The following is a 25,195-nucleotide window of genomic DNA, read 5'->3' as shown; positions in this document are numbered from 1 at the left end:
ATCTCAGAAAGTTGGGAGGTATGCCTATACCACTTATTCACTTCACTTGAATTGAGGTCAATCCAAGAATGAGAGGATGATTTTGAACTTTCTCCATGCTCCTATTACCTATGCCATCAACAGAGACATGTGGCTCTCATGCATTTTGGTTTACACAATGTAACAAAAAAGATATTGATAAGATTGAACGAGTTTGGAGTTATGTCCTGGTATTGAAGATAGATGGGAAAGGAAAGACACGATTGCAACCTTTAAACACATTGGAGAGGAAGGGGGGGGGGGGGCACTCAATTAATTATCCTTTTTTAAGGAACCCTTGGGATGAAGGAACAGAACTGAATGGGGGGGTTCTGGGGTGTTTGTTTATTCACTTTAGTATAGATAGTTGGCTTCTGTTATTTAGCCAGAGATGTAATCACCTTCCATTGGTGGTAATGTAATAATGTACTATTTGTCTTGGCTTAGTGTGGCCATGTTAGGAGGCTTGGTGTTGAGTTGGGGGGGGGGGGGGGGCAGATGAGGTTCAAGAGGGCAGTATGTAAGGCTCAGGATCATGGGGACACAACGTCAGACTAGCAGAAGGAAAGTTCAAAACGAACCTTAGAAAGTATTTTCTTTACAGAATCGTAATCCAGTGCTTCCAAAAAACCATACATCCCACAAAAAACATGCTTTGTGCAAAAATGTAATTCAAATCCCTAAAGTCTAACATCTAAAGCCTTGTACACACGATCAGATTTTCTGCAGACAAAACCTCAGACTTTTATCTGAAGGCGTGTGCCTGGATTTTGTCTTGAATACAAATGGCAAGGAATTGTCGGTCAACAAACACAAACGTAGTGACGTACTACGTATTTTTTTTCAGCTCTTTAGCGCTACCCTTTGGGCTCCTTCTGATAATTTTGTGTTAGTGGAAGTTTGGTGAGTGTTGATTTTATGCTTTTCATTTTGCCCTTTTCATTTAGCGCTTTTCAGTTCGCGCTTTTCAGTTTGTTTCTGAAAGGCCGTTAGTCAATCAGATAGGTTGTGGAATTGGAGGAGATAACGTGTTATTTATTCTTGGCTTTGGAGTTGTTGTTTTGACCCAAGTCCAGCCCAGGAACAGAAGAAGGAGGATTTCTTGGACCAAAAATTGGTTGCTTCATTAATCGTGACCAATTATGTCATATGCCTTTGCTGCTGGAGCTCCAGGAGAATAATCCAGATGATTTTCTTAATTATCTCCGGATGACGGACCCCTGCTTTCACCAACTCCTGGCATTGCTTTGCCCCTATATTAAAGAGGGAGTCCACTGGAAAAAAAATATTAAAAGCCAGCAGCTATAAATACTACAGCTGCTGACTTTTAATAAATGGACACTCACCTGTCCCAGGGTCCAGCAATGTCGGCAGCTGAGGCCGCTCGCTCGGCTCTCGGCTGCTGCCACCGCCATTCTTGGTCATTGCGGCTTCACTTCCTGGTTCCATTCTGTGCATGCATGAGTCGCGTAGTGCAATGGGAATGGTCAGCGCTGTCTCTGGGACCCATGTGTGTCCCAGCAGACAGCGTGGCGGGACAGGAAGAAGCATAGACTCCCGTGGGAGTCTATGTCCGGAAGTGGGTGCAAATACCTGTCTTAGACAGGTATCTGCACCCCCGTCCCCCCTGAAAGGTGCCAAATGTGACACCGGAGGGGGGGGGGTTCCGATGAGTGGAAGTTCAACTTTAGGGTGAAACTCCGCTTTAAGAAGCAGGACACATGCATGAGGCTTTTATTTTATTTTTTGGTTGAATAATAATGATTTTATTTGTTATATTTTCTATATTTTTAGATGCATATAATGCCCTTTTAGGTTAAGTTCTATTGGCAGATAGTATTTCTAAATGTATTTGTTTTCTTTTTTTAATGCACAATACATGGTGCTGTGGTAACTTTCCCAAATAAAAAAAAAAACATAATAATATTATTCTTAATATCTCTAGGAAAAAAAAACCTTTGAAAATTTGTTTGCAATAACTCCATCAGTGTCACCAGCAAAGTAGCTTCATTATTATCCCATTAAAGAAGAAGAGAATGTGCGCTGCATTTCAAGATTTCATAATTTGCCACATCACAAATGTTAATTCTGCATTACGAACGCTAGTTTACAAGACCGACCGATTCTGTCTCGTCCTTGCTTCCGAGCATGCGTGTTTGTACTTTGGACTTTTGTTCGACTGACTTGTGTACACACGCTCGGAAAATCCGACAACAGATATGTCTGCGGAAAATTTTAAAACCTGCTATCCAACATTTGTTTGCAGAAAATCCGACAACAATTGTCCGATGGAGCGTACAAATGGTCGAATTTTCTGTTTCCCGTAGGAAAATCCAATCCCATGTACAAAGCTTTACTGACACTTTTGACACGTCGTGATAACCATTGATCTATGCTAAAAATGAGCACTGTCACTGTACTAATGACACTGGCAGGAGAGGGGTTAAACATATAGGGCGATCAAAGGGTTAAATGTGTGCCTAACCCTTTGATCCCCTAACCAGTGTTTTGTGTACTATGTGTGTTGTCTTTACTAAGGGATCTGATAGATTTCCTTTCCCTGCATTTGATTGGACACAGCACTTGTTTGGCAGCTAATTTCAGCCAATAATTTTGGCTGAAGTCTGCTGATTGGCTGTGGTCAACCACACACAGAATTTTGTGTTTACAAAAACACAGACCTCTGTGTACAGAGAACAGTGATCTATCTGTTTCTTTCCCCAGGAAAGCAGCACATATTACACACATTACACATTGTTAGGCACACAGTTAAGCCTTTGATTGCCACTAGATGTTAACCCCTTCCCAGCCAGTGTCATTAGTACAGTGACAGTGTACAATATTAGCACAGATCACTGTATTAGTGTCATTATTGATGTCAATGTGAGTTAGTCAGTTAGCGTACCTCCCAGCCAATGCCAATTAGCGCCAGATTACCCATCACATTATTGCAGTCCTACCATAAGTTGCTGATCACCGCCATTACTAGTATAGTGTCAGAGCTGAGTAAAATCCACTATAGACACCACAGTTTGTAGACGCTTTAACGTTCGTACAAACCAATTAAATATACTGAATGTATTTATGAAGAAATTTGATTTCTTGATTTTTTATTGGAAATGTTTTATAAAAGAAAATAGAACGTTTTGTCGTTTTATTTTTAAATTCCTGTTTTTTCACTTTTAAAAAGTGAAAAAAAGTGGTTAAAAAACAAACAACTTGGCTTTTATCTGCCATTGTTCTTCTATGTTTCTGTGTATCAATGCGATCTTGAAGTACCCACACTTCAACTCCTTTGAAAAATGAACCAAACTAAACCTGTACAGAAACACATTGCTAGATAGAAAAGAGAAAATAAAATAATGGCAGGGTCAGGTGACACCACTCGGTGGGCAGAGTTTAAAGAGAAAGTAAACCTTGATGAGTTTACTTCCTCTTTCATTCCCTGCAAAGGTAAAGCATAATGGACTACTATGCATCGCATAGTAGCCAATTATGTATCACTTACCTGACACAGGAGCCAGCGAAGTCACCGCTGTCCCCTGTAGTCCGGAGCATCCATCTTCTCGGTGGGTCTCGCTGCATGCGCACGGGAGCTGCCACTCGCGGCATATCACCGTTGACAGGGGTGCGCTCAGTGCACCTGTGCGCCGCTGTCTACGGCGCATGCACCATAGACAGCGGTGCCTGTGTTTTGGCAATTATCTCCTAAACCGTGTAGGTTTAGGAGATATTTCTTGGACCTACAGGTAAGCCTTAATATAGGCTTACCTGTAGGTCAAAGTGGTTTTTAAGGGTTTACAACCATTTTCTGTTTCAATATGTTTATTGAGAATTTGAATAAACAGAAATAAACAAGAGATTACAATCACAACCATTTTAATGTTCTTTTACTACCATCGTGTCTCTTTTTCCGGTGATTTACCATTTCTGCATTCAGCTCTGTGTTGTTTGTACTTAGCAGGTCTCAAACAACATTATTTCTAGTTTGGGCATCCACAAATTGATGCATAGAATTATCCTGCAAGACAGTCATGAAATGGCTAGCCCTAGATGAGTGAGCTGTTCTGTCTGCCCAGTCAATATCTGGATAATTGAAGTCCCCCATAATAATAACATTGCCTTACCTTGCCCCCATTTCTACCTGTGAGAGGTGATTGGTCTCCTCCTTATCCTTCGGGTTAGAAGGCCTGTAGCATACACCCATTATTAATTTCTCATTTGTTTTTCCCCTTGAAGCTTCAGCCACAGGAATTCCACCTAGTAATGTCATCCCTTGTGTTCACTAGACACTAGACACTCACTCTTGACATACATTCACATCCCTCCCCCTCTTCTACCTACCCTGTCCTTTGATACACGGAGTACCCCTGGACAGTCGCAAGCCAGTCATGTGAGCTGTCAAACCAGGTTTCTACAGTACATGTGATTGTATGACCATCTTGAACCAGATGTTTATCCATTCCCGCTGACATGTACATTCAATCTCCAGTGCATGTTGTATAACTCCATAATTTGCCCATGAGGCAGTAACTAAATATAGAAGTTTATTTCTACTTGGATCAACAGAGATGTGTAGGTGATTGGGTCAAATATTGTAACTGACCGAATTACTAGCATCCCCATACAATTAATTGCCTGCCATGCACAGAATACATTTTACAAGATGTATAGTTTGCCAGTATCTGGCAAACTAGATATAGTTTGCCAGAATTGGTGCAGGTTCTCCCTACTTCCGGGTCACCCTTGTCTCTACCCCATCCCCCTATTCACCTCAGAGAAACGTTCCTTGGTTCCATCAACATAGGAATATCTCCACATGGAGAGCTCCCAGATGATCACCCAGGAATCACTGTGTAAGGCCCCTTTCACACGGACGATCCGTTCAGGTTCGCCTGTCAGTTTTTCAGGCGGACCTGAACGGATGCTCCATAGAGGTCTATGAAGCGTCGGATATCAGCGGTGACATCACCGCTGACATCCGACCCGCTCCGATCCTAAAAAGTGTGACGGAGGAAACAGCTATTTTTCCATCCGTCATCGTCATCCATAGGGGAGAGTGGAGCTGTAACAGGTCCGTCCCTGTGCAGTGTGCAGAGATGGACCTGTCATCTTCCTGCTCAGTGGAGATCGCTCCAGCGATCCCCACTGATCAAGCGGATATCCACGGGGCGGATCAGCACTGATCCGCTCCGCGTGAAAGGACCCTTAAGCGGGAGGCAGTTTCTTACTAATACCAGCTACCGTGTATAGGGCTGATGTCGTAAGCATATATAGATATGAATATAAACTCATATGGTTCACCGGGGGAGGAAGGAGATACACTGTGAGTATCCAAATAAAGGGGGAGAGTAATAGAGAGGAGAAGGGTAGAACAAACAACACCCTTCCACCTGTTATTAGTCCACAGTAACAGGGGCTTCAGCAACAATCCATATGGACGGATATGTAGTCCTTCCAAACTGGATATATCTAACTCTCCTATACCTGCCCACAGTTAGTATAACTATAGAGGCTCCATTGGTATTAAACAGTTCCCCATTGACAACGTCAGGTATGAGGTAACGCGTCTGGGAAGGCACGCAGTGACGCCACCACGTTGTAGGAGAGGAGGACGGGCTCCTGTTTGCCGGCCAGCTTTTTATGTTGTTCTTATACGCTGTACATTTTCGACCTACATGTAAGTGTGCTACCTTTTATTTTTAATAAATTGTCTCAACGATATTATGCCATGTTGGTTCCTTTCTTTCCTGTGGACCACTGAGTTCCTTATTGGGACCACGGAATAGATTACTGTCTGGGGAGTACTGTTGTGATACGGAGAGCTGACCCACTAGAAGGAGGATAACTTTGGTGTGACCTACCGATTATATACAACGCTCCAATCTATATACTCTCTGGTAAGTGCACTCACTACACGGTGACAGGCACTTTATGCGCTTTCAGAGTGTGTTGAACCACTGGGGTGCTTCCATTTAAGAACATAAATGTTTATTATATGGACTTACACATGAACTTTCTATGATTGGACTTTTTGCATTGTCATTTTTATGCACTTTTGTGATTCTTATGCACTTGAGGTGTTTTTGATCGTATCAATTATTTATATATTAATTATTCACATATTTTAATATCTTATTTCTTTTTTACAATTAATTAGAGGGCTGGCGCAGCTTTTTGTATTTCTGTATTATTGTTGAGTGCTATATCGCATTTATTGCTGCTGCCTATATCACACATAGCCTATATCACACATAGTATTTTTCCTAGCGCGGTTTATTTTTTTCTATTAAACAGGAGATAGTAGCATGAGGTTCAGTGTCTCCTCCTGCTTTACACAGTGATTCCTGGGTGATCAGCTGGCAGCTCTCCATGTGGAGATATTTATATGTTGAGAAGTGAGACCTGTTCCTTTCAACTACCTCCAAGTGTGTCCTGGCGAAGCAAAACAGTGAAACGCGTTGATGCACAGGGGCTCATTGTCGTTTATTAGATGTCCCCTCTCTTGTTTACACTAGATACTCATTACTATCATATGCTTATCGTATGTTTTTAATCATTTTTTAATTGACCTGTTTGATATGACTTATTGTTAATAAAATATATTTTTGTACTATGTCATTGTCCATTTTTGCCTATAAAGTCTGAATTAGGGCCCTATGGCCTTTTACCTCTTCTCTCTTCCAATCTAGTATGGCATTTTTTAATGACCCCATGCAGCAGCAATAGATCCCCCAGCAACAATGGCTCAGCACAGAAACAAGAGACCCCCAACAACAAAATAACTCCCAGCAACAAAAGATTTCCTAGAAGACAGCATCATTAGACCCTCTAACAGTAGATCCATCCAAATGTCAATTGACCCTCCAGCAACATAAGACCTCCCCCAAGCAACAACAGACCCCCCACCAGCAACAATAGACCTTCCTATCAACAATAAACCCTGCAAAAATAGATTTCCCCAAGCAACAATCAATCCCCCAGAAGTCAGAATCAGCTATCCAGAACACCCCAGCACCCCTTTCCATTACATACATTCAGTGCTGGAGGTGTTGGAACTGAATTCCCTCAAGTCCCCACTGAATAAATGCCCTGACCTAAAGAAGAAATAAAAGCATTCTGTAGCTTTTTATATCAACACACTCACATTTTTAATTAAAGATGTTCATTACGATAATAAACATGTATAGCGAGAGATATGGTTATTCCCAATTATTTCCCCTTATCTACAGCTCATTAGCATTTAAAGAACACAACTTAGCAAATGGATGTGGAGGTAGCAAAGGACATAGCCGAAGGAATCAATTTAGGATTGCCTCTATTACAGTATACGCTGATCTACTATAGCAGAGCAAAGAGACAAAATGGCTCAGTTACGCGATTCCATCAATACGACCTTTATATAGCCAAAAAAACTTGTGTAGAGCTGAAATTTCCCTTTGAGCTCCACTTACATTATTTAATAACCCATCATTCAAGTGCTCAAAGCGATATTAATGTTATGCCACTTACCCTAAGAAAGATGTAATCATCTTGTACAGTTAAAGAATTGCGATCAATGTACCCATTGAATGGGAATGTTCGTGTTTTGTCAGAGCAGTTTTGAATCTGGCATGTCACATATCGATAAGCTGCGGAGAAAAATCAATAGAGGAAACGTTAAGTACCTCAAAGAGGCAGTTGGAGGAAAGAATGGCGGTTTGCACAATATAAATATTGACCACTTTTATTTGCAGTTAAAGTACGGGGAGCGGTGTGCCGGGCATGCCGACAACCACCGGGAGACAAATGTTTCCAGACACAAGTGTTTGTATCTCTCATAGTCTCAGGAGGCACCTTCTAGTCTGTGATAAATAAAATCTGTCTGGAGCTGCACATCATATAACGTACGTGTATCTGTGTGTGTGTATAGATGTACCTCAGAGTCAATACAGGCTTGACAGAAAATTACAAAGGATCGTTACACAAAAAAAACAAAAGAATACTTTTTTTTTTCAACTTAAAATTATTAAAAATTATTTTTGTTCCTAATAATATAATTACCTGAAACTAGTCCCTGCAAATTTAAATTTAAGTTTTCCTGGACAGGAGGTTATATATCTTAACATGCAGGAGGGACAGAGCTTTTTTTTCTTTCTATCAGGTACATAGGTCTTCCAGGAAATTTTGCTGAATCATTTGATATAGCCCCCAAATCTTTTTGAGTTTTGGTGCTGGATGAGGAGTCTCGTTGAATTCTTCATTATTCTCAAAGTGCAAATATTTCATAATAAGGGAAAATTTGTACTCCGACATGACAGTGCCAAAAAAAGGATTTTCTTGCAATTTGTTGGTTGTCCAGTACCACTTCTGCAGGGGTTTCCCAACCACTCCCTGAAGAATTGAGGCCCAAAAACTTCCAGATGTCTTCCTTGGTTACTGGTTGCCACTTTCTGCTCCTTGCAAACCTCTGATGCGTAGCAGCTTGTTGTTCATGGTACCGATTTGTCTCCATAAAATTTTTTTCTATAACCTCATCGGTCAAAAAAAAAGGGATTTAGGTGATTTTGAATTTGGCATGATTGTTGGTGTCAGGGGGGCTGGTCTGAGTATTTCAAAAACTGCTGATCTACTGGGATTTTCACACACGACCATCTCTCGGGTTTATAGAGAATGGTCTGAAAAAAGAGAAAATATCCAGTGAGCAGCACTTGTGTCTGGAGGAAAATGCCTTGTTACGTCTCATACACACTGAGTTTTTCCTTCAGATTTACCAAAACCATATAATATGAGGTCAAACCTTAGGAGTTTCAATTTGTATGCAATCAGGCAGGCCCTTCCACAACATAGTTTTGGTAAACCTGAAGGAAAAATTCAGCAGAAAAACTGATAGTGTGTATGGGGCTTAAGTGTCTGAGGTCATAGGAAAAATGGGCTGGTTTGAGATGATAGAAAGGCAACAGAAACTCAAATAACCACTTGTTACAACCAAGGTATGCAGACCACAATCGATGAAAGCATGACATATCGAACCTAGAAGAACAGCAGAAGACCACACCGGGTGACACTCTTTACAGTTAAGAATAGGAAATTGAGGCTACAATTTGCACAGGCTCACCAAAATTGGACAATAGAAGATTGGAAAAACATTGCCTGGTCTGATGAGTCTCAATTTCAGCTGCAACATTCCTATAATAGGGTGAGAATTTGGTGTAAACATCAAGAAAGTATGGATCCATCCTGCCTTGTATCAATGGTTCAGGCTGATAGTGGGGGTGTAATGGTGTGGGGGATATTTTCTTGGCACACTTTGGGCCCCTTAGTACCAACTGAGCATCGTTTAAACACCACTGCCTACCTGACTGACCTGATGACTACAGTGTACTCATCTTCTAATGTCTCCTTCCAGCAGCATAATGCACCATGTCACAAAGCTCAAATCATCTCACCACTGGTTTCTTGGAAATGACAATGAGGTCATTGTACTCCAACGGCCTCCACAGGCCCCAGATCTCAATCCAATAGAGCACCAGGATGTGGTGGAATGGGAGATTTTCATCATGAATGTGCAGTCAACAAATCTGCATCAACTATGTGATGCTATCAGATCAATTCAGGCCAAAACCTCTAAGGAATGTCTCCGACACCTTGTTGAATCTATGCCACAAAGAATTAAAGAAGACCTTCAGTCATTTTTTCATCTCTCCATCTATTAAATCTTCTGCCCTTGTTTTTTTAACTTTGAATAGTAAAACATTTTTTTCTGCCAGTAAATACCGTATACAGCCCACTTCCAGTTTCTTGTCTGGTCATTAGCCTAGGCTTATGATATCATGCATAGCTCTTTCTCTCACTCTCCTGAGAGTTTGCCAGGAAGGGAGGGGAGATGAGTCATAAGAAGGCCAATGAGAGCTGCAGAGCTGGAAGTGTGCCTCTGTGTAAATCCAGGACATGAACAGGCAGCAGCTTCAGCTGCCCACAGTTAAAATGGTTGCAGCCAGACTCAGTGGAGGGTCATTTCTGCAGCATATTTGGCAAGTCCAGAATTGCAGTATACATAAAATAATATGCAAAGTGGTTGGAGGGAAGCCTCACAATGGCAAAGATGTTTTTATTACAAATTATGTCAGCAGACTGCAGTTCCTCTTTAAGGGAATTCTGAAGGCAAAAAGGGGTCCAACGCGGTACTAGCAAGATGTAGCTGATAAAGTCCCAGGTGAGTGTATATTTCAAATGGAAATTCAGCTTTTTTGATTGTGCTTACCTTTCTACAATTATTTGTCACAAAAAAAAAAAAGAAGATAAAGACCATTGCCCTTGTATTCTTAGGCCATGTTCCTTTTTGCCCTGGTAAGAATGGGAGCAGTTGGAATCTGCTGATTCCTGCCACTGCCATTCACACCGGGGCAAAACACCCATGCATATGTAGTCTAAAGTTGGCCATGCTGTAGTAAATTTTCAGATGAACATTGTATGGAAATTTTAAGTACATTCAAAGACATCACGAATGTCAAATGAAAGCACTTCAAAATTATGTTTGCTTTTAACATTCAATTATAGCACAAACGGACTTTGCTAAATGAAAACTACATACACTGTTATGGCGCGTACACATGACACAAGAAAAAGTCAGACGGAATCATTTCATCGGATATTCCGATCGTGTGTGGGCTTCAGCGGACCTTGTTTTTTCAAAAAGTCTGACGGAACTAGAAATAGAACATGTTTTAAATCTTTACGACGGAATAAATTCCTATCGGGAAAACCGTTCATCTGTATGCTGGTCCGACGGACCAAATATGACGCAAGGGCAGCTAATGGCTACTGGCTATTGAACTTCCTTTTCTAGTCTTCGCGTTCGAAACAAACAGACTTTGGTGTGATCGTGTGTAGGCAAGTCCGTTGGGTCAGAACTCCGTCGGAAACTCTCTCGGAAAGACCGTCAGAGTTTATTCTGACGGAAAGTCCGGTTGTGTGTACGCGGCATGAGATATATGTTTGTTCGAGAAAAAGTTTTCATCCTACTCCCTCACATTTTCTTGTCATTAATGTTAAAAAAGGACATCACTTTGACCTTGCCAACAATTATAAATTACCGTATTTTTCGGACTATAAGGCGCACGTAAAAGCCTAAATTTTCTCCCAAAAACAACCGTGCGCCTTATAATCCGGTGCGCCTTATATATGACCTGTTGACATCGCTGGAGTTCTTTGTTAACAGTATCTGTCAGATGGGCGCGCATGGAGTCACAGATCAAGTCTCTTGACGTTAACCTTCGGACTATAAGGCGCACGTAAAAGCCTAAATTTTCTCACAAAATCGACCGTGCGCCTTATAGTCCGATGCGCCTTATATATATGGAAATATCCATTTTATCAGCCGGTCGTTGCTAGTGCGCCTTATAATCCGGTGCGCCTTATAGTCCGATGCGCCTTATATATGGAAATATCCATTTTATCAGCCGGTCGTTGCTAGTGCGCCTTATAATCCGGTGCGCCTTATAGTCCGAAAAATACGGTAAGTAACAATTTTAATACTAAAATTTTGAACCAAATTCTACTAGTGTATTGCCAGCTTTACCCCGAACCTGAGAGTCTTGCCTCTTTAGTCTTTCTTGAGGAGTCCTCATCCAACCTACTGAAACTCTGTTGAAACTATTGCTGTCTGATATGGAGTCTCTATACAATCTTATTTAGATTTACCAACAGCTATGTAGTGCAAGGGATTTCCTAAACAATCAATTCCATTTTTAATCACATTGAATGGCTACCCTAAGGCTGTCTAAACATCTTCATAGAGACCCACACATTAGTGCACAAAATATGACTTTAGGCCTGTATACACAATGAGAATACCGGATGAAAAAAAAATGCATTCGGAGTGATCATTTGATAATCTATTCATTAGTACACAGCTTACGAGTCCTGATCAGGAAAGTTCACGCAAAAATATCTGAAGGGACAAGCACGTAAATTTTTCTTATAAGATAAGAGTAAAATAATTTTCCTGTTATTTGTATAGCATTTGTATGAACAAAATGATGTGAACCAACACTGTCACATATGCTCAGAAACTAAAGAATACATTACAATACAATACAATGCATTACATCACTTCCAAAGTTGTAAACTGTTGTGCGAGAATTTTCATAACTTTATTCGCTTTCAATATGAGACCAACATACAAAAAAGAACTGACCATCATTCTGTCGATTTTCTCATGGTGTATACTAGGCTGAAGGCCATTCTGAAGACCACCCAATATCCATGACACAATGATGGTGCCATGTTCATCATATTAGTGTTGCCTCATATAGAATAAACAAATAATTGAGGCATCTAGGTGTATGATGGGCAATAATAATTTGGCCATATGGAGGGGATAACATCTAATTGTCTATAGGACAATATGGGAAGCCAAGCCAATCCCCATGAGACACAACGGGGGAGAAAACATTGTTTTTCGGTATAGTTAGCCAGTTTTTGTAACATTTAAAGAGAATTGCATGGTGTACAAAACGGTGTCATCAGCATTTAGAACACAATGGACATTGAATTATCCTAGTGAATAATAAAGACTTTGTTATTCTGAATATTATTTATTCTCCAGACATTACCCTGCAGATATAGAGAGAATGCAACATAGGTGGATGCTCTAAAATATTTACAATTTCCTCCTGAATTATTAAAGAGAATTGTTCCGGCAGTCTTTCTTTTTTGTACATGCCAGTTTATACTTTTGGCATATTAAATGTATTTACCCAGATCATAGAAGGTATCAGCAGTGTACAGTTGTTGAAGCTGACACCTGTAAAATATGTCTGGATAGTCGACTCGTGATCCATTGAAACAATTTGGAGATTTTGGAGGATTTATAGTTTAAAGGATAACCAAGTGTTTAAAAACACATTGAGGTTGATATACTAAAGACAAAGAGAGTTTGCACTCTGCAAGTGCACTTTGTCAAGAGTATAATAAATTAGCTAAAACTTTACTTAACAATGAATACCCAATCATAGGCATAAATAAAAATAAAAAACAGTATTTTTGCTTGCACATGATTGAATGATGGAAGTCAGAAGAGCTTTGCCCCATTTGCTAAATTCTAGAGCAGGGGTGTCAAACTCAATTTTATTCACAGGCATCAGCATTATAGTTGTCCTTAGAGGGCCGGTTGCATCTGTAAGACTATATCAATTTATACAGGGCTTTTATTTAGGTGCAGAAACTGAACCATGTCCCCCACAGAACTGCATCAAACGACGATGAGTGTGGCCAAATTGCACTAAGACCCCTTTCACACCACACTGCACCTTGCGTCGGCGGTAAAACGCCGCTATTTTTAGCGGCGTTTTACAGCCGGATTTGCGGCGCATTTCGGCCGCTAGCAGGGCGCTTTTACCCCCGCTAGCGGCTGCGAAAGGGTTAAAACCACTGGCAATATGCCGCAATAGCGGCGTTTTGCCGGCGGCATTACAGCGCTGCCCCATTGATTTCAATGGGCAGCAGCGGTGGAGGAGCGGTAAACACACCGCTCCTTCACCGCTCCAAAGAAGCTGCTGGCAGGACTTTTTTCTGACGTCCTGCCAGTGCACCACTGTAGTGTGAAAGCCCCCGGGGCTTTCACACTACACACAATGATGCAGCTTCTTTAGGCGTTTTGCAGGCGCTATTTCTAACGCTATAGCGCCTGCAAAACGCCCTGGTGTGAAAGGGGTCTAACAGCGGGGGTATCTTAAATGGGGCAATAAATACCAGGAGTGTGTTATGTGCAGAGTTCAGGGATGCCCTACCTACAAAGTGCAGAGTTCAGGGATGTCCTACCTACAGAGTGCAGAGTTCAGGGATGCGCTACATACAGAGTGCAGAGTTCAGGGATGCGCTACCTACAGAGTGCAGAGTTCAGGGATGCACTACCTACAGAGTGCAGAGTTCAGGGGTGCGCTGGGCACAGAGTGCAGTGTTGAGGAGTGTGCTACTTACAGAATACAGGGTTTAGGGGTGTGCTATGCACAGTGGGCCCAATTCAGCTCTCTTTCACAGACTGTTCACATCTCACTTCCTGGGGGTGAGCGCCACATGAAATGGCCTGGAGGGTCGGATTCGGGCCGCGGGCCTTGTGTTTGATACGTGTTCTAAAGCAACTGCACTTACTCTATTTACCTTTAGTAATCAACCCCATAATCTCTTTATGTATAACCAAAGATACCAATCAATTTTGAAGATGTAACATCTGCCTTTTCTGTAATTGTGCAAACTGTCATCACAGATGCAGACAACAAGTGTAAAAAGTGCTTTTTTTCCATTCAGTTTGTCTGCAGTCTGCACTGTAACTGCAGAAGGGAACTTGTCTGAGTATACTACTTTTATCCCCATGAGAGCTGGTTAAAAATGCTGCGAGGTGCGAGATGCTTTGCACTAATCACATGCCATGTCCATATAATGCAAATACAGCCATACAGATAGTATGACTGAATGTGCACCGTATTTGTACCATATTTGCACAGGACCCTTTTTTTGGTCCGCAGCAGAAGTGGATCGCATGGGTCGCACACCCGTGTGATCCAATTCCTGTCCGAATTTGCAGATTGCACTGTGAACCGGCCCTAAACATCTAAGCCCCCATTTCACACTTAGACCCCTTTGACACCACACTGCCCATAGCGTGGGCGGTAAAACGATGCTATTTTTAGCAGCGTTTTACCGGGGGATTTGCGGCGCATTTCGGCCGCTAGCAGGGCGCTTTGACCCCCTGCTAGCGGCCCAGAAAGGGTTAAAACCGCCGGCAATACGCTGCAATAGCGGTGTTTTGCCAGCGGTATTACAGTGCTGCCCCATTGATTTCAATGGGGAGCAGTGGTGGAGGAGCAGTAAACACACCGCTCCTTCACCGCTCCAAAGAAGCTGCCGGCAGGACTTTTCCCTGACGTCCTGCCAGCTCACCGCTGTAGTGTGAAAGCCCTGTGTTGCAGCTTCTTTAGGGCGGATTGCAGGCTCTATTTCTAACGCTATAGCGCCTGCAAAATGCCCTGGTGTGAAAGGGGTCTTAGGGCCAGTTCACACTGCTGCGATGTAGGAAACTGCCCTATGCGAACTGCTTGGAGAGTCAATTAAAAGTTAATGACACCCCCAAACCAGTTCGCATATCGTAGTGTGATCTGCAAACTCGAACATGAATCGAATCTCATGGGTGTGGACACACGTGCAATCCGATTCTGCTGTCGACCAAAAAAAGGGTCCTGTGCGAGTCTGGTTCGAATGTGATGCAAATTCAGCCATACTATCTGTATGGCTGAAATCGCCTCGCACAGACATCACATGTGATTTGCACTGCAGTGCAGTGTGAATCACATGCGACCTCACAACCAAGCAGCCGTGTGAGCAGGCACTTAAACATTTTTAAATTTGTTTCCCAAGGTCTGACTATGCTCTTCATGCAGAATTCCATTCTTTCTAATTGTCCCTGTTCACGCTTGTATGCTTAGCCATCCTACACTCTATGCTTAATGCTTGAAAAAGTACTTGAGCAGTTTTTGCACAATACACAAGTAAATGCGCAAAAACAGGGTCTAAGATTTTTGGCACCTATCGAGTTAAATAGATGCATCTGTAAATGTGCGGAACACGTGTTTGCATGCATTTTTGTACTTAAAGAATTTCTCTCCTTTTCTAAAACTGCTCTTCTCCTCCTGCCCATCCCAGAAAGCAAAAAATGGCAGTAAAAAGGAAAATGCTTAAAAATACTAGGAATGCAGTCTGCTCAGGTGTGAATGCAGGTAAGGGAAGATTAAAGCAGACTGAAGCAGGTCAAATGCATACCAAAATGCCCCTATCAATGAATTCTAAAGTCTCTCAAACTTGTCAAAAGCAAGCCTATCAGCACAGCCTGAATCCCATTGACACAGGCTCTGAACCTCTGACAGGAAATCCTGGTGTTGGCAGGGCCGGTGATACCACTAGTCAAACTGGGCAGCCGCCTAGGGTGCCTGGCCACTGGTGTTCCTACTCTCTTCTCTCTGCAGTAAGAAACTGAAGCCCCATACACACTATCTGTTTTTCTGCTGAGTTTTTCCTTCAGGTTTACCAAAACCATGTAGATCAAGGGCCTGCCTGATTGCATACACATTGAAACTCCTAAGATTTGACCTCATATTATATGGTTTTGGTAAATCTGAAGGAAAACTCAGCAGAAAAACTGATAGTGTGTATGGGGCTTAAGTCTCAGCATCAGCGGGCAGCAGCCACTCCATTCGCACATAGTGTCAGCGGCGGAGGACTGTGTCTGTGTCTCGACTCCCGAATGAATGGAAGCAAGCAACCATTCATTGATGGGTGCTGGTAGGCTGCATTTGATGGGCACTGGTGAGGCTGCATTTGATGGGCTCTGGTGGGCTGCATTTGATGGGCACTTCATTAAAAAGGTGGGGTTTACATGGGCAGAGGGAAAGGGGTGGAGCCAAGGGGCCGGCAAAATTAGGTTTTGCCTAGGGTAGTGATGGTGAACCTTGGCACCCCAGATGTTTTAGAAACTACATTTCCCATGATGCTCCACTACACTGCAGAGTGCAAGAGCATTATGGGAAATGTAGTCCTAAAACATCTGGGGTGCCAAGGTTCACCATCACTGGCCTAGGGTATAAAAAATCCTTTCACCAGCCCTGGGTGTTGGTATCATTCATTCTCTGCACTGGTGGAACTCTGACGGGTGCAGAGCCTGTACCAGCTCATCTGCCTGCAAACTTCCCAGTTTACTATAATGGGAAAAAATGAAAATCTGAGCAGTGGGGAAATCATTACTTAAAGCAGTTATACACAGTGGCATCTTAGTTTTCTCATGATTTCTCATTCTCCTATGCATGCTTGAGGAAACAAATAATACTGTGGGCTGATTCTACAATCAGAATACCAGCTATGAACTGTCCATAGTGCTGATCATGTTTGCAGAACTAGAAGGTTTCATGCTTTAGGCTGGGTTCACACTTATGCGGTCTACAGCATCGCATGTCAATTGTACATGAATCGCACCGGATGTCTGTACAAATGACATGCAAATTAAGTGCAGTGCAAATTAAGCCATACATTGTGTATGTCTCAATTTGCACTGGCTCTGCACCAAAAAAGAGCAGGACCCTTTTTTGTCCCGACTGGAATCAGAGCGTATGGGTGTTCAGACCCATGCAATCCGATTCCACAGTTCGTACTGTGTTCTGAAAACCAATACGGAGGTGTCATTAACTTTATATTGACACCCGCAGCGATTCACAGAGCAGAGTGTGAACTGTCTGTAATTCTGATGTGGTGCAGGAACCACAGCGATTTCTGTGCTGACATCAGTGTGAACCCAGCCTGAATCCATCTATTATAAACAGAAAAGCGATGCACAAACTTAATGAATACAGTTAAAAAAGTAATCAAAAAAGGTGTATAAAGTAAATTATGTCACTAAACCATCAATAATTAGTGATAAACCAACTTCAACGTGAAATCACAAAAAAATGTGAATATGTAATGTGATTAATTGCATAAAATTACAAACAATTGTGAACATATAATGTGTTTAATGAATAATAATTTATTAAAAATGTATTAATATTTATTATTATTATTATTATTTATTAAAAATAATTTAATAATATGATTAATTGAGTGAAAAATAAGGTGTTCACACAAACATTACTTTAGATTGTTTAGATTATCGTATCAAAAAAAAAGTCCAAACTGAAAAAAATTAGCAAGTGTAGAAACAACAGAAGATAAATGAATCCATCTATTAACATGTATCCCTGAGGCTGGGTTCACACTGATGCGGTGCGGGAACCACATTGATTTCTGTGCGGTTCCCATACTGCATCAGAATCGCCGGCAGTTCACACTGTGCTCAATTCGCTCCGCACTCAAGTTGCATGTCATTTGTACATTAATCCGGAGCGATTCCTTTACAAACAACATGCAATGCGGTAGACCTCATCAGTTTGAACCCATCCTCATCCTGTTCAGCTTGTGATACAGGGGTGCATTTTAGTGCTGCCCCTGAATAAAAAGGCAACATTCCCAAAGCATCAGTCCCCAGTAGTCATAGCCACTGGACATGGAGATCTTAAAGCAGACCTTAATTCCAAATAAAGACTTAAGCCTGGTACACACTACAGTTTTATTTTTTTGGGCAACCCGTGTTGGAGCGCTGTACTAACTATGCAAGGTTAGTCTAGCACCTTCCCCCGCTGAGCTGTTGTGTTCTGACAGGGGGATGCCCCCCCGGGGACACCCCCCACCCCGTCGTCGACATAACACCCTGATCAGTACTCTCTTCCATTGGCTGAGAGCACTGTTTGGTAGTCGGTTGGCTGCTGGTTTTCCAGCATGCACCATTTATACATACAGGCAGAATGGCGGCTGTTTTTTTTTTTGACCCAGCAAATGCCTCTTGACATTCTGCCGATGTGTACGGGGCTTTAGCATCAATCTAATCCCCCCCACCCCACCTTCCTGGTACACATTTTCAGATATTTTTTTTTGGGGCGTGAGTGGGTGTTGCAAGCCACTTGTCTAGTTGAAGATGACCTACCCCAGCCTGACCACCCCACCTGCAGCCATCTCACATAGCAATTGGCGATCATACTCATACATTTCAGCAATAGGAAAGTGGTCAGGAAGTGACACAGCCAACTTCCGAAACCATGATAGTGGAACAGGAAAAGAAAGTTGCAAAGACTTTGGGTGCTAAGGAGACAGTGTAAGATCTCAAGGACTGGTGGGTATGGGTTTTTTAAATGTTTAAATGTATTTTTTTATAGGCCGGTGAAGTTCTTCTTTAATAACTGTAACCACTGTATTTTTCAGGTAGTAAAAAAAGTACATCATACCTCCATCTAAATCTTGAATTTCCATGTGCACCATTCCCGGATCTGAGTCTACTCCGGCTACAGACCTGCAAACACAGAGAATGCATTATTATAATTCATATGAGATAACGAGTTTAAATTATAAAGCAAGGCTGAGCAAACCTTCAAAATTTTGGTTAGTGTCTGCAAAGTCACACAGGGTTTTTGCTGAGATCCTACAGAACATATCGATCTGCTTACCTTGGTATCATTGTGGACATCAGGACACCCCTGTGGTAGCAAGTGGAATAAGATACCAAAATGGGAAGAAACAGAGCCAGGAACTCTTGGTGGATTGACCCTTTAAGAATGTATTTAATTGGTGAGTATCAGCACATGTCATGAATTTATAATATATTTTTTAAATTATTTTTCATTAAAAATAATAAACTTCTTTTCAGACAGTGCACCCAAATCTGCATCTGTTGCCTGATGTGTGAAAATGAAACAGCCATGCCACCGCTCACCTGCTCAGACACTTATTTCATTTACATAATTACCATATCCCTACATACTAAAAACTAAAAATTTCAATGTTCTGTATCCAGTCTGATAATTAGTACCAGAGTTATTTGTATTAGTGAAATAAAATTACATCATCGTCATGTTTCTATTATCGCCATAATTAGACGCATAGTACATATAATTCAACAGCTTGTTAAAGGGGACCTGCCACCTGCATGTGACACCAGAAAATCTACCTAAAACTATCATCTCAATAGATATAATAATTTATGAATATTATTGAGAGATACTGCAGAAATTTCTCAGCATGTACCATATGACTGTTGCTTATTCCATGGTTCATGCAAAAAATAAGATTCACAAGGCAATCAAATATAAAGAAACAATTAAAATAAACATTGCAGTTAAAGACAACTTCTGATTAACATACCAGGGCCTCCTTCCTCATAGTAAATGGCAGCATGAAGGGTAAAATAACCCCTGTGGGTAGTAAATATGCTTACCTTATTGTGGCTTCCTTGGCAGGTGTGACATCACCATCCTTTCAATCCGATTCAAGGGAATGCTGGCATCAAAAATGCCTCACGTTAATGCCCCAGATCACTGCAGGAGCATCTCCTTGTCAAATTTTGGGTGTTTAGCTTCTTCATTAGGATGTCATTGGAAAGATGGTGGCATCAACCTCTCCTAGATGCCATGGGCAAAAGCCATTGTAAGGTAAGTATATTTATTCACTTTTTTCCTACATATTTTATCCACGCTGCTATATTAAGCTGACCTTGCTTTTTACTGCATGGTTCAGTTTACCTGTGACCAAAGTGGGATGTTGATGCAGGAGAACATCACTTTTTCCAAATATTCTAAAAACTTAATAATTATTTAAAAAATATATATACAGTGTATATTTAACCGACTATGAATCTGCCCTTCCTCCTCAACACACAACTGATATTTTACTGCCCTAGATGGTCCTTCCACAAATCAAAGCCTGCACGTTCACATGTACGCTTTGACCTAGAAGTCCCCTTTCACACGGGGCTGTCCATTTTTACTCCTTCGCTTGCTCAGCAGGGATCGCTCCGTTGACAGATGACAAGTCCGTCTCTGCAGACTGTGCAGGGACGGACCTGTCAGAGAGTCCATTCTCCTCTATGGGGGGAACAGATGAAAACGGACCACCTGTCCGTTTTCATCTGATCCGATCCGCCAGACGGATGGATAATAGGGTTTCCATCCATCAGGATTTTGCGGAACGGATCGGGGCGGATCAGATGTCAGTGGACAGGTCACCACTGACATCCAACGCTCCATAGGAATGTATGGCGCAACCGTTCAGATCCGCCTGAAAAAACTGACTAGTTGGCACATGTGTAAGGGGCCTAAAGTGTCAATCTTAAATAAACTGTGCCTATGCCATTCATTTCAATATTTTCATTCTTCCTATACATTTTTTATTTGTATTTTGCATATTTTATGGCTGTTGTTTACCTGTAAAAGGCTCCTGTGTGTAGACATCCAAAAGCCCTGAGACTGCTGCTAAGTGTCACCATTTTGGATGTGATAACAGCCTCAGCAAACTCAGAGCTGTCACTCAAGCAACACTCTATAGCAGCCTTTTTCAAATTTGGACCCTAGGGCAATGATGGCGAACTTTGGCACCCTAGATGTTTTGGAACTGCATTTCCCATGATGCTAATGCACTCTGCTGTGCAGTTGAGTATCATGGGAAATATAGTTCCAAAACATCTGGGGTGCCAAGGTTCACCATCACTGCCCTAGGGGAACCCTTGAAATCCAGGTAGATCTCAGGAAACCTCTGTTAAAACCAATTCACTGGATGTGATTGGGAGAAGCGCTCCCTTACACTGGTAGCTAATAGAAACAATGACCCCCTATCATTAGTGGTAGGAATACCACTCTAATGCCATGTACAGACGATTGGAGATTCCGACAACCATACCGTGGATTTTTTTCTGACGGATGTTGGCTCAAACTTGTCTTGCATACACACGGTCACACAAATGTTGTCAGAAATTCCAAACGTCAAGAATGCGGGGACGTACAGCACGTACGACGAGCCGAGAAAAATGAAGTTCAATAGCAAGTTCGGCTCTTCTGCTTGATTCTGAGCATGTGTAGACTTTTGTGCGTCGGAATTGTGTACACATGCTCGGAATTTCCGACAAATCTTGTTGTTGGAAAATTTGATATCCAACTCTCAAACAGTTGTTGTCGCAAATTCCGACAGCAAATGTCCGATGGAGCATATACACAGTCGGAATGTACGACAACAAGCTCACATCGAACATTTGCTGTCGGAAATTCTGATTGTCTGTACGTGGCATTACAGACAGCTAAAAAGACCAATGGTGTCCTGCAGCTGACTCTGTCAAGTGGTGTTAACCCTGAAACTACACAGGCCCCATCAAATGGGAGGTCAATTAGCCACAGCTCAAGAAACCCCTAGCAACCACTGGAGGAACCTAAGGTACCATGGAACCCTTGCTGAAAATGGCTGCTCTATGATATTCACCTTTGTTGCTCCCGTAGCAGCTACATAAAACATTATGTAGGGAGGTGAGGGGAGGGGTGGAGGAGCTGGGTCAGCACAGAGAGTAATTAGGCACTCCTAGACAAGGAGAGGACTATGTATGTACAAGAAAGGAGGGGGATGTGCTAGATAATTGACACTTACTGAAGTAGACAAATTTCATATCATGTTCAAAGGCACATTGCAACGAATAACAAATAGTTTATGGAAAGGAAAAACACTGATATTAAACATTTCAACTACCTGATTTTTTTGTGCTTTTTAACCTGAAATGTTTGTAAAAGGGTCTCCTTACATTCACTAAAAGTGATTGTAGTTCTCTGATTTCAGATGAGGACTATTCAATGCTAAAAACTCCACTTCTCCTTCCCAGTGAACAACCACCGGTAGTGTAAGTAATAAGGCACAGCAGAAAGTAATTACTTTAATACCCAGCCTATTGAAATGTATTTCACAATCTTCAGTTTCCTGTATTTTAAGCCTATTTATCAAGTCAGGAATAAAAAGCCATACTGGGCTCAGAATAAAGCATAGCAATGTGTAATTAATGCTGCATAATGAATAAAAGATTAGATCACCAATGTAACAAAGAGAGGATCATTCAGTCATAAAGTGAAAGTTGCCCGGGATCATAAAAAGGTAAGGAGGAAAAAAAAAATGCTTATTTATCTCCTACATAAATATAGCCAAAAGCAAAGCATCAAAGCACACAAAAAGCAATTATTGCACCATGGGGTTGGTATATTATAGCTTGAATTTAATGCAGCTTTAATAAGCGTGTCTATAAAATTAATAATAAACTTCCATATGTGAAGACATTACATTTTGTAATTTACGGGTACATCGAGGTAGAAAATTCATAGTGGAGGAAAAGAGTCTTCCGAGGTTAGCCGAGAATACAAAACAGGTCTGTTCCCCTCTGTTTCTAAATGCAGCCATGCATATTAATATTGTTGAGAGAGGATTCTTTGTATATTTTAACTGTTAGCCTCAGAACTGTCGTCTGGCGTGTGTTTATACCAATATTAGAAAAATTCTATTAAAAACATTAAATCCACAAAATCCACTTGGTTTTGGATAATTTCCTACTTGGATGACAATTTTCTAAAGCCGCTATATCATAACCAATTGCCATTTAAAAAAAAAAAAAAAGATAGTTTTCTCCCTTTTTCATCGTTTTATTGTAACTCAGCATTGCTGATCTCCTCCAGTGTTGCCCAACCGCTTCCTGTGCCCTCCCTCCAGCATCAGCTATAGACTGAACTTGTGGTGTGGTGGTGCGTGTTCACCTTCTAAAATGATGAATGGTAACATATGTAAGTCTATGGGGGTTATTTACGAAAGGCAAATCCACTTTGCACTACAAGTGCACTGGAAATTGCACTGAAAGTGCACTTGGAAGTGCAGTCGCTGTAAATCTGAGGGGTAGATCTGAAATGAGGGGAAGCTCTGCTGATTTTATCATCTAATCGTGTGCAAGCTAAAATGCTGCCCCCCTCGGATCTACAGCGACTTTACCTCCAAGTGCACTTTCAGTGCAATTTCAAGTGCACTTTGCACTTGTAGTTTGCACTTGTAGTGCAAACTGGATTTGCCTTTAGTAAATAACCCCCTGTGTCTAAAATACACTAAGCAGCATGTGCACCACCTGAAAAATACAGAGCTAAGAACTAACAGCTAACTGTCAAGTATGAAAAAACTCTGAAGCATTTAGACAGGTTAAATGAGAATTTGGGGGCTGGTTCACACCTGAAAAACGCACTCCAGATCCATCCCGGATACGTTTCTTCATGCGCGTTTTTAACACGTTTTTGATGCATTACTAGATTTTCTGTTTTTCCTGTTATTTTTTTCACTGTACTGTGATCCGGTGCGTTTTTGATGCGTTTCCGCGCATTTCAGTACATTTTTGACGCGTTTTATCACATTCCAGTACAGTCCAGTGCAGGAAAAAAGCAACATGGTGTGAACTATGCCATTGGAAACTATATGACCAACTTTGCATGTGTTTTTGATGCAGAACATAATCGCACTGGACTGCATGTGGTGTAAACTGGCCCTTAAAAAAATTAAAATTTCAAGACAACCTTTGAGTTTCATTTAGTAATTTTGCTTAGGATAAGATGATGTCATCAGTCTGCTGCAGGCAGGAGAAAACATTCACCAAGTCTCCTCTTGCTCAGCAGTCAGACTGCAACACTCTAACTAAAGCTGGCCATACAAGAATTTTCGTAAATTTTCATGTAAAACAAATGTTTGTCAGAAATAGTGTTCTTGTGCACTTTTGTAAGTGCAGTTGTTCTAGAGCTTAGTAAATGAAGAGGAGCTCTGCTCCATCATCCAATCATGTGCAAGCAAAGATACTATTTTTGTTTTTATTTTCCTTGCAGGTGATTGGGTATTCTTTGCAAAGAGAACTTTACCTCAGTTACTAAGCTCTGGAGCAACCGCACTTTGCACAGTGCATAGTCTATTTGCCGTTAGTACATCAACCCCGTAGAGTCAACTAATTACATTTGAATGTCCTTAACCACTTGCCGACCAGCGCACGACGATGTACGTCGACAGAATGGCACGGGCAGGCTAATGGGCGTACATGTACGTCCCTTTAAATTTGCGCCCTGCCATCGGGAGCGTGCCGCCGGCCGCGCGCTCCCGCGCTGGTCGGGACCCCCGTGAGTCCGGTCGCGGGACCTACGGACTCAATCGCCGCGGGCATCCCCGCGATCGTCTCACGGAGCGGCCGAATGGAGAAGTGCCGTTGTAAACAACATTTCTCCATTCTGCCTAGCAACTAGTGACGCTGATCTCTGCTCCATGTGATTGGAGCAGGGATCAGTGTTCACTAAATGAAAGCCCAACCCCCCCACAGTTAGTAACACGCCCCTAGGAACACTTAACCCCGACAGTGCCACTCACTGGTTAACCCCTTCATTGCCATTGTCATTTACACAGGAATCACTGCATTTATATAGCAGTGATTACTGTATAAATGACAATGGTCCCAAAAATGTGTCAAAAATGTCCGATGGGTCCCCCACAATGTCGTAGTCACAATAAAAATCGCTGATCGCCGCCATTACTAGTAAAAAAAAATAATAAAAAATTATTAATAAAAATGCTATAAAACTATCCCTATTTTGTAAACGCTATAACTTTTGCACAAACCAATCAATAATCGCTTATTGTGATTTTTTTTACCAAAAATATGTAGAAGAATACGTATCGGCCTAAACTGAGGGAAAAAAATGTTTTTTTATATATTTTTGGGGGATATTTATTATAACAAAAAGTAAAAAAA

At 41.7% G+C, this 25,195-nt stretch overlaps 1 protein-coding gene across 2 annotated transcripts in view; it reads right to left on the bottom strand.

The window, feature by feature from the left end:
* Window positions 1-25,195, bottom strand: part of SORCS2 (sortilin related VPS10 domain containing receptor 2) — a 1,283,650-nt gene that overhangs the window by 305,790 nt on the left and 952,665 nt on the right. For both annotated transcript variants that reach the window (XM_077477839.1, XM_077477840.1), the window contains exons 6-7: window positions 18,861-18,925; window positions 7,531-7,649 (exon numbers count right to left, since the gene is read on the bottom strand). In XM_077477839.1, the coding sequence (XP_077333965.1) occupies window positions 7,531-7,649; window positions 18,861-18,925 (184 nt within the window). The remainder of the gene's footprint in view (window positions 1-7,530; window positions 7,650-18,860; window positions 18,926-25,195) is intronic.

Source organism: Lithobates pipiens, unplaced genomic scaffold, assembly GCF_037356315.1.
Source record: "Lithobates pipiens isolate NorthernLeopardFrog02 unplaced genomic scaffold, aLitPip1_a1.2 Scaffold_13, whole genome shotgun sequence".
NCBI lineage: Eukaryota > Metazoa > Chordata > Amphibia > Anura > Ranidae > Lithobates > Lithobates pipiens.
Note: the sequence above shows the minus strand (reverse complement) of the source record. Positions and strands in the feature narration are given on the sequence as shown.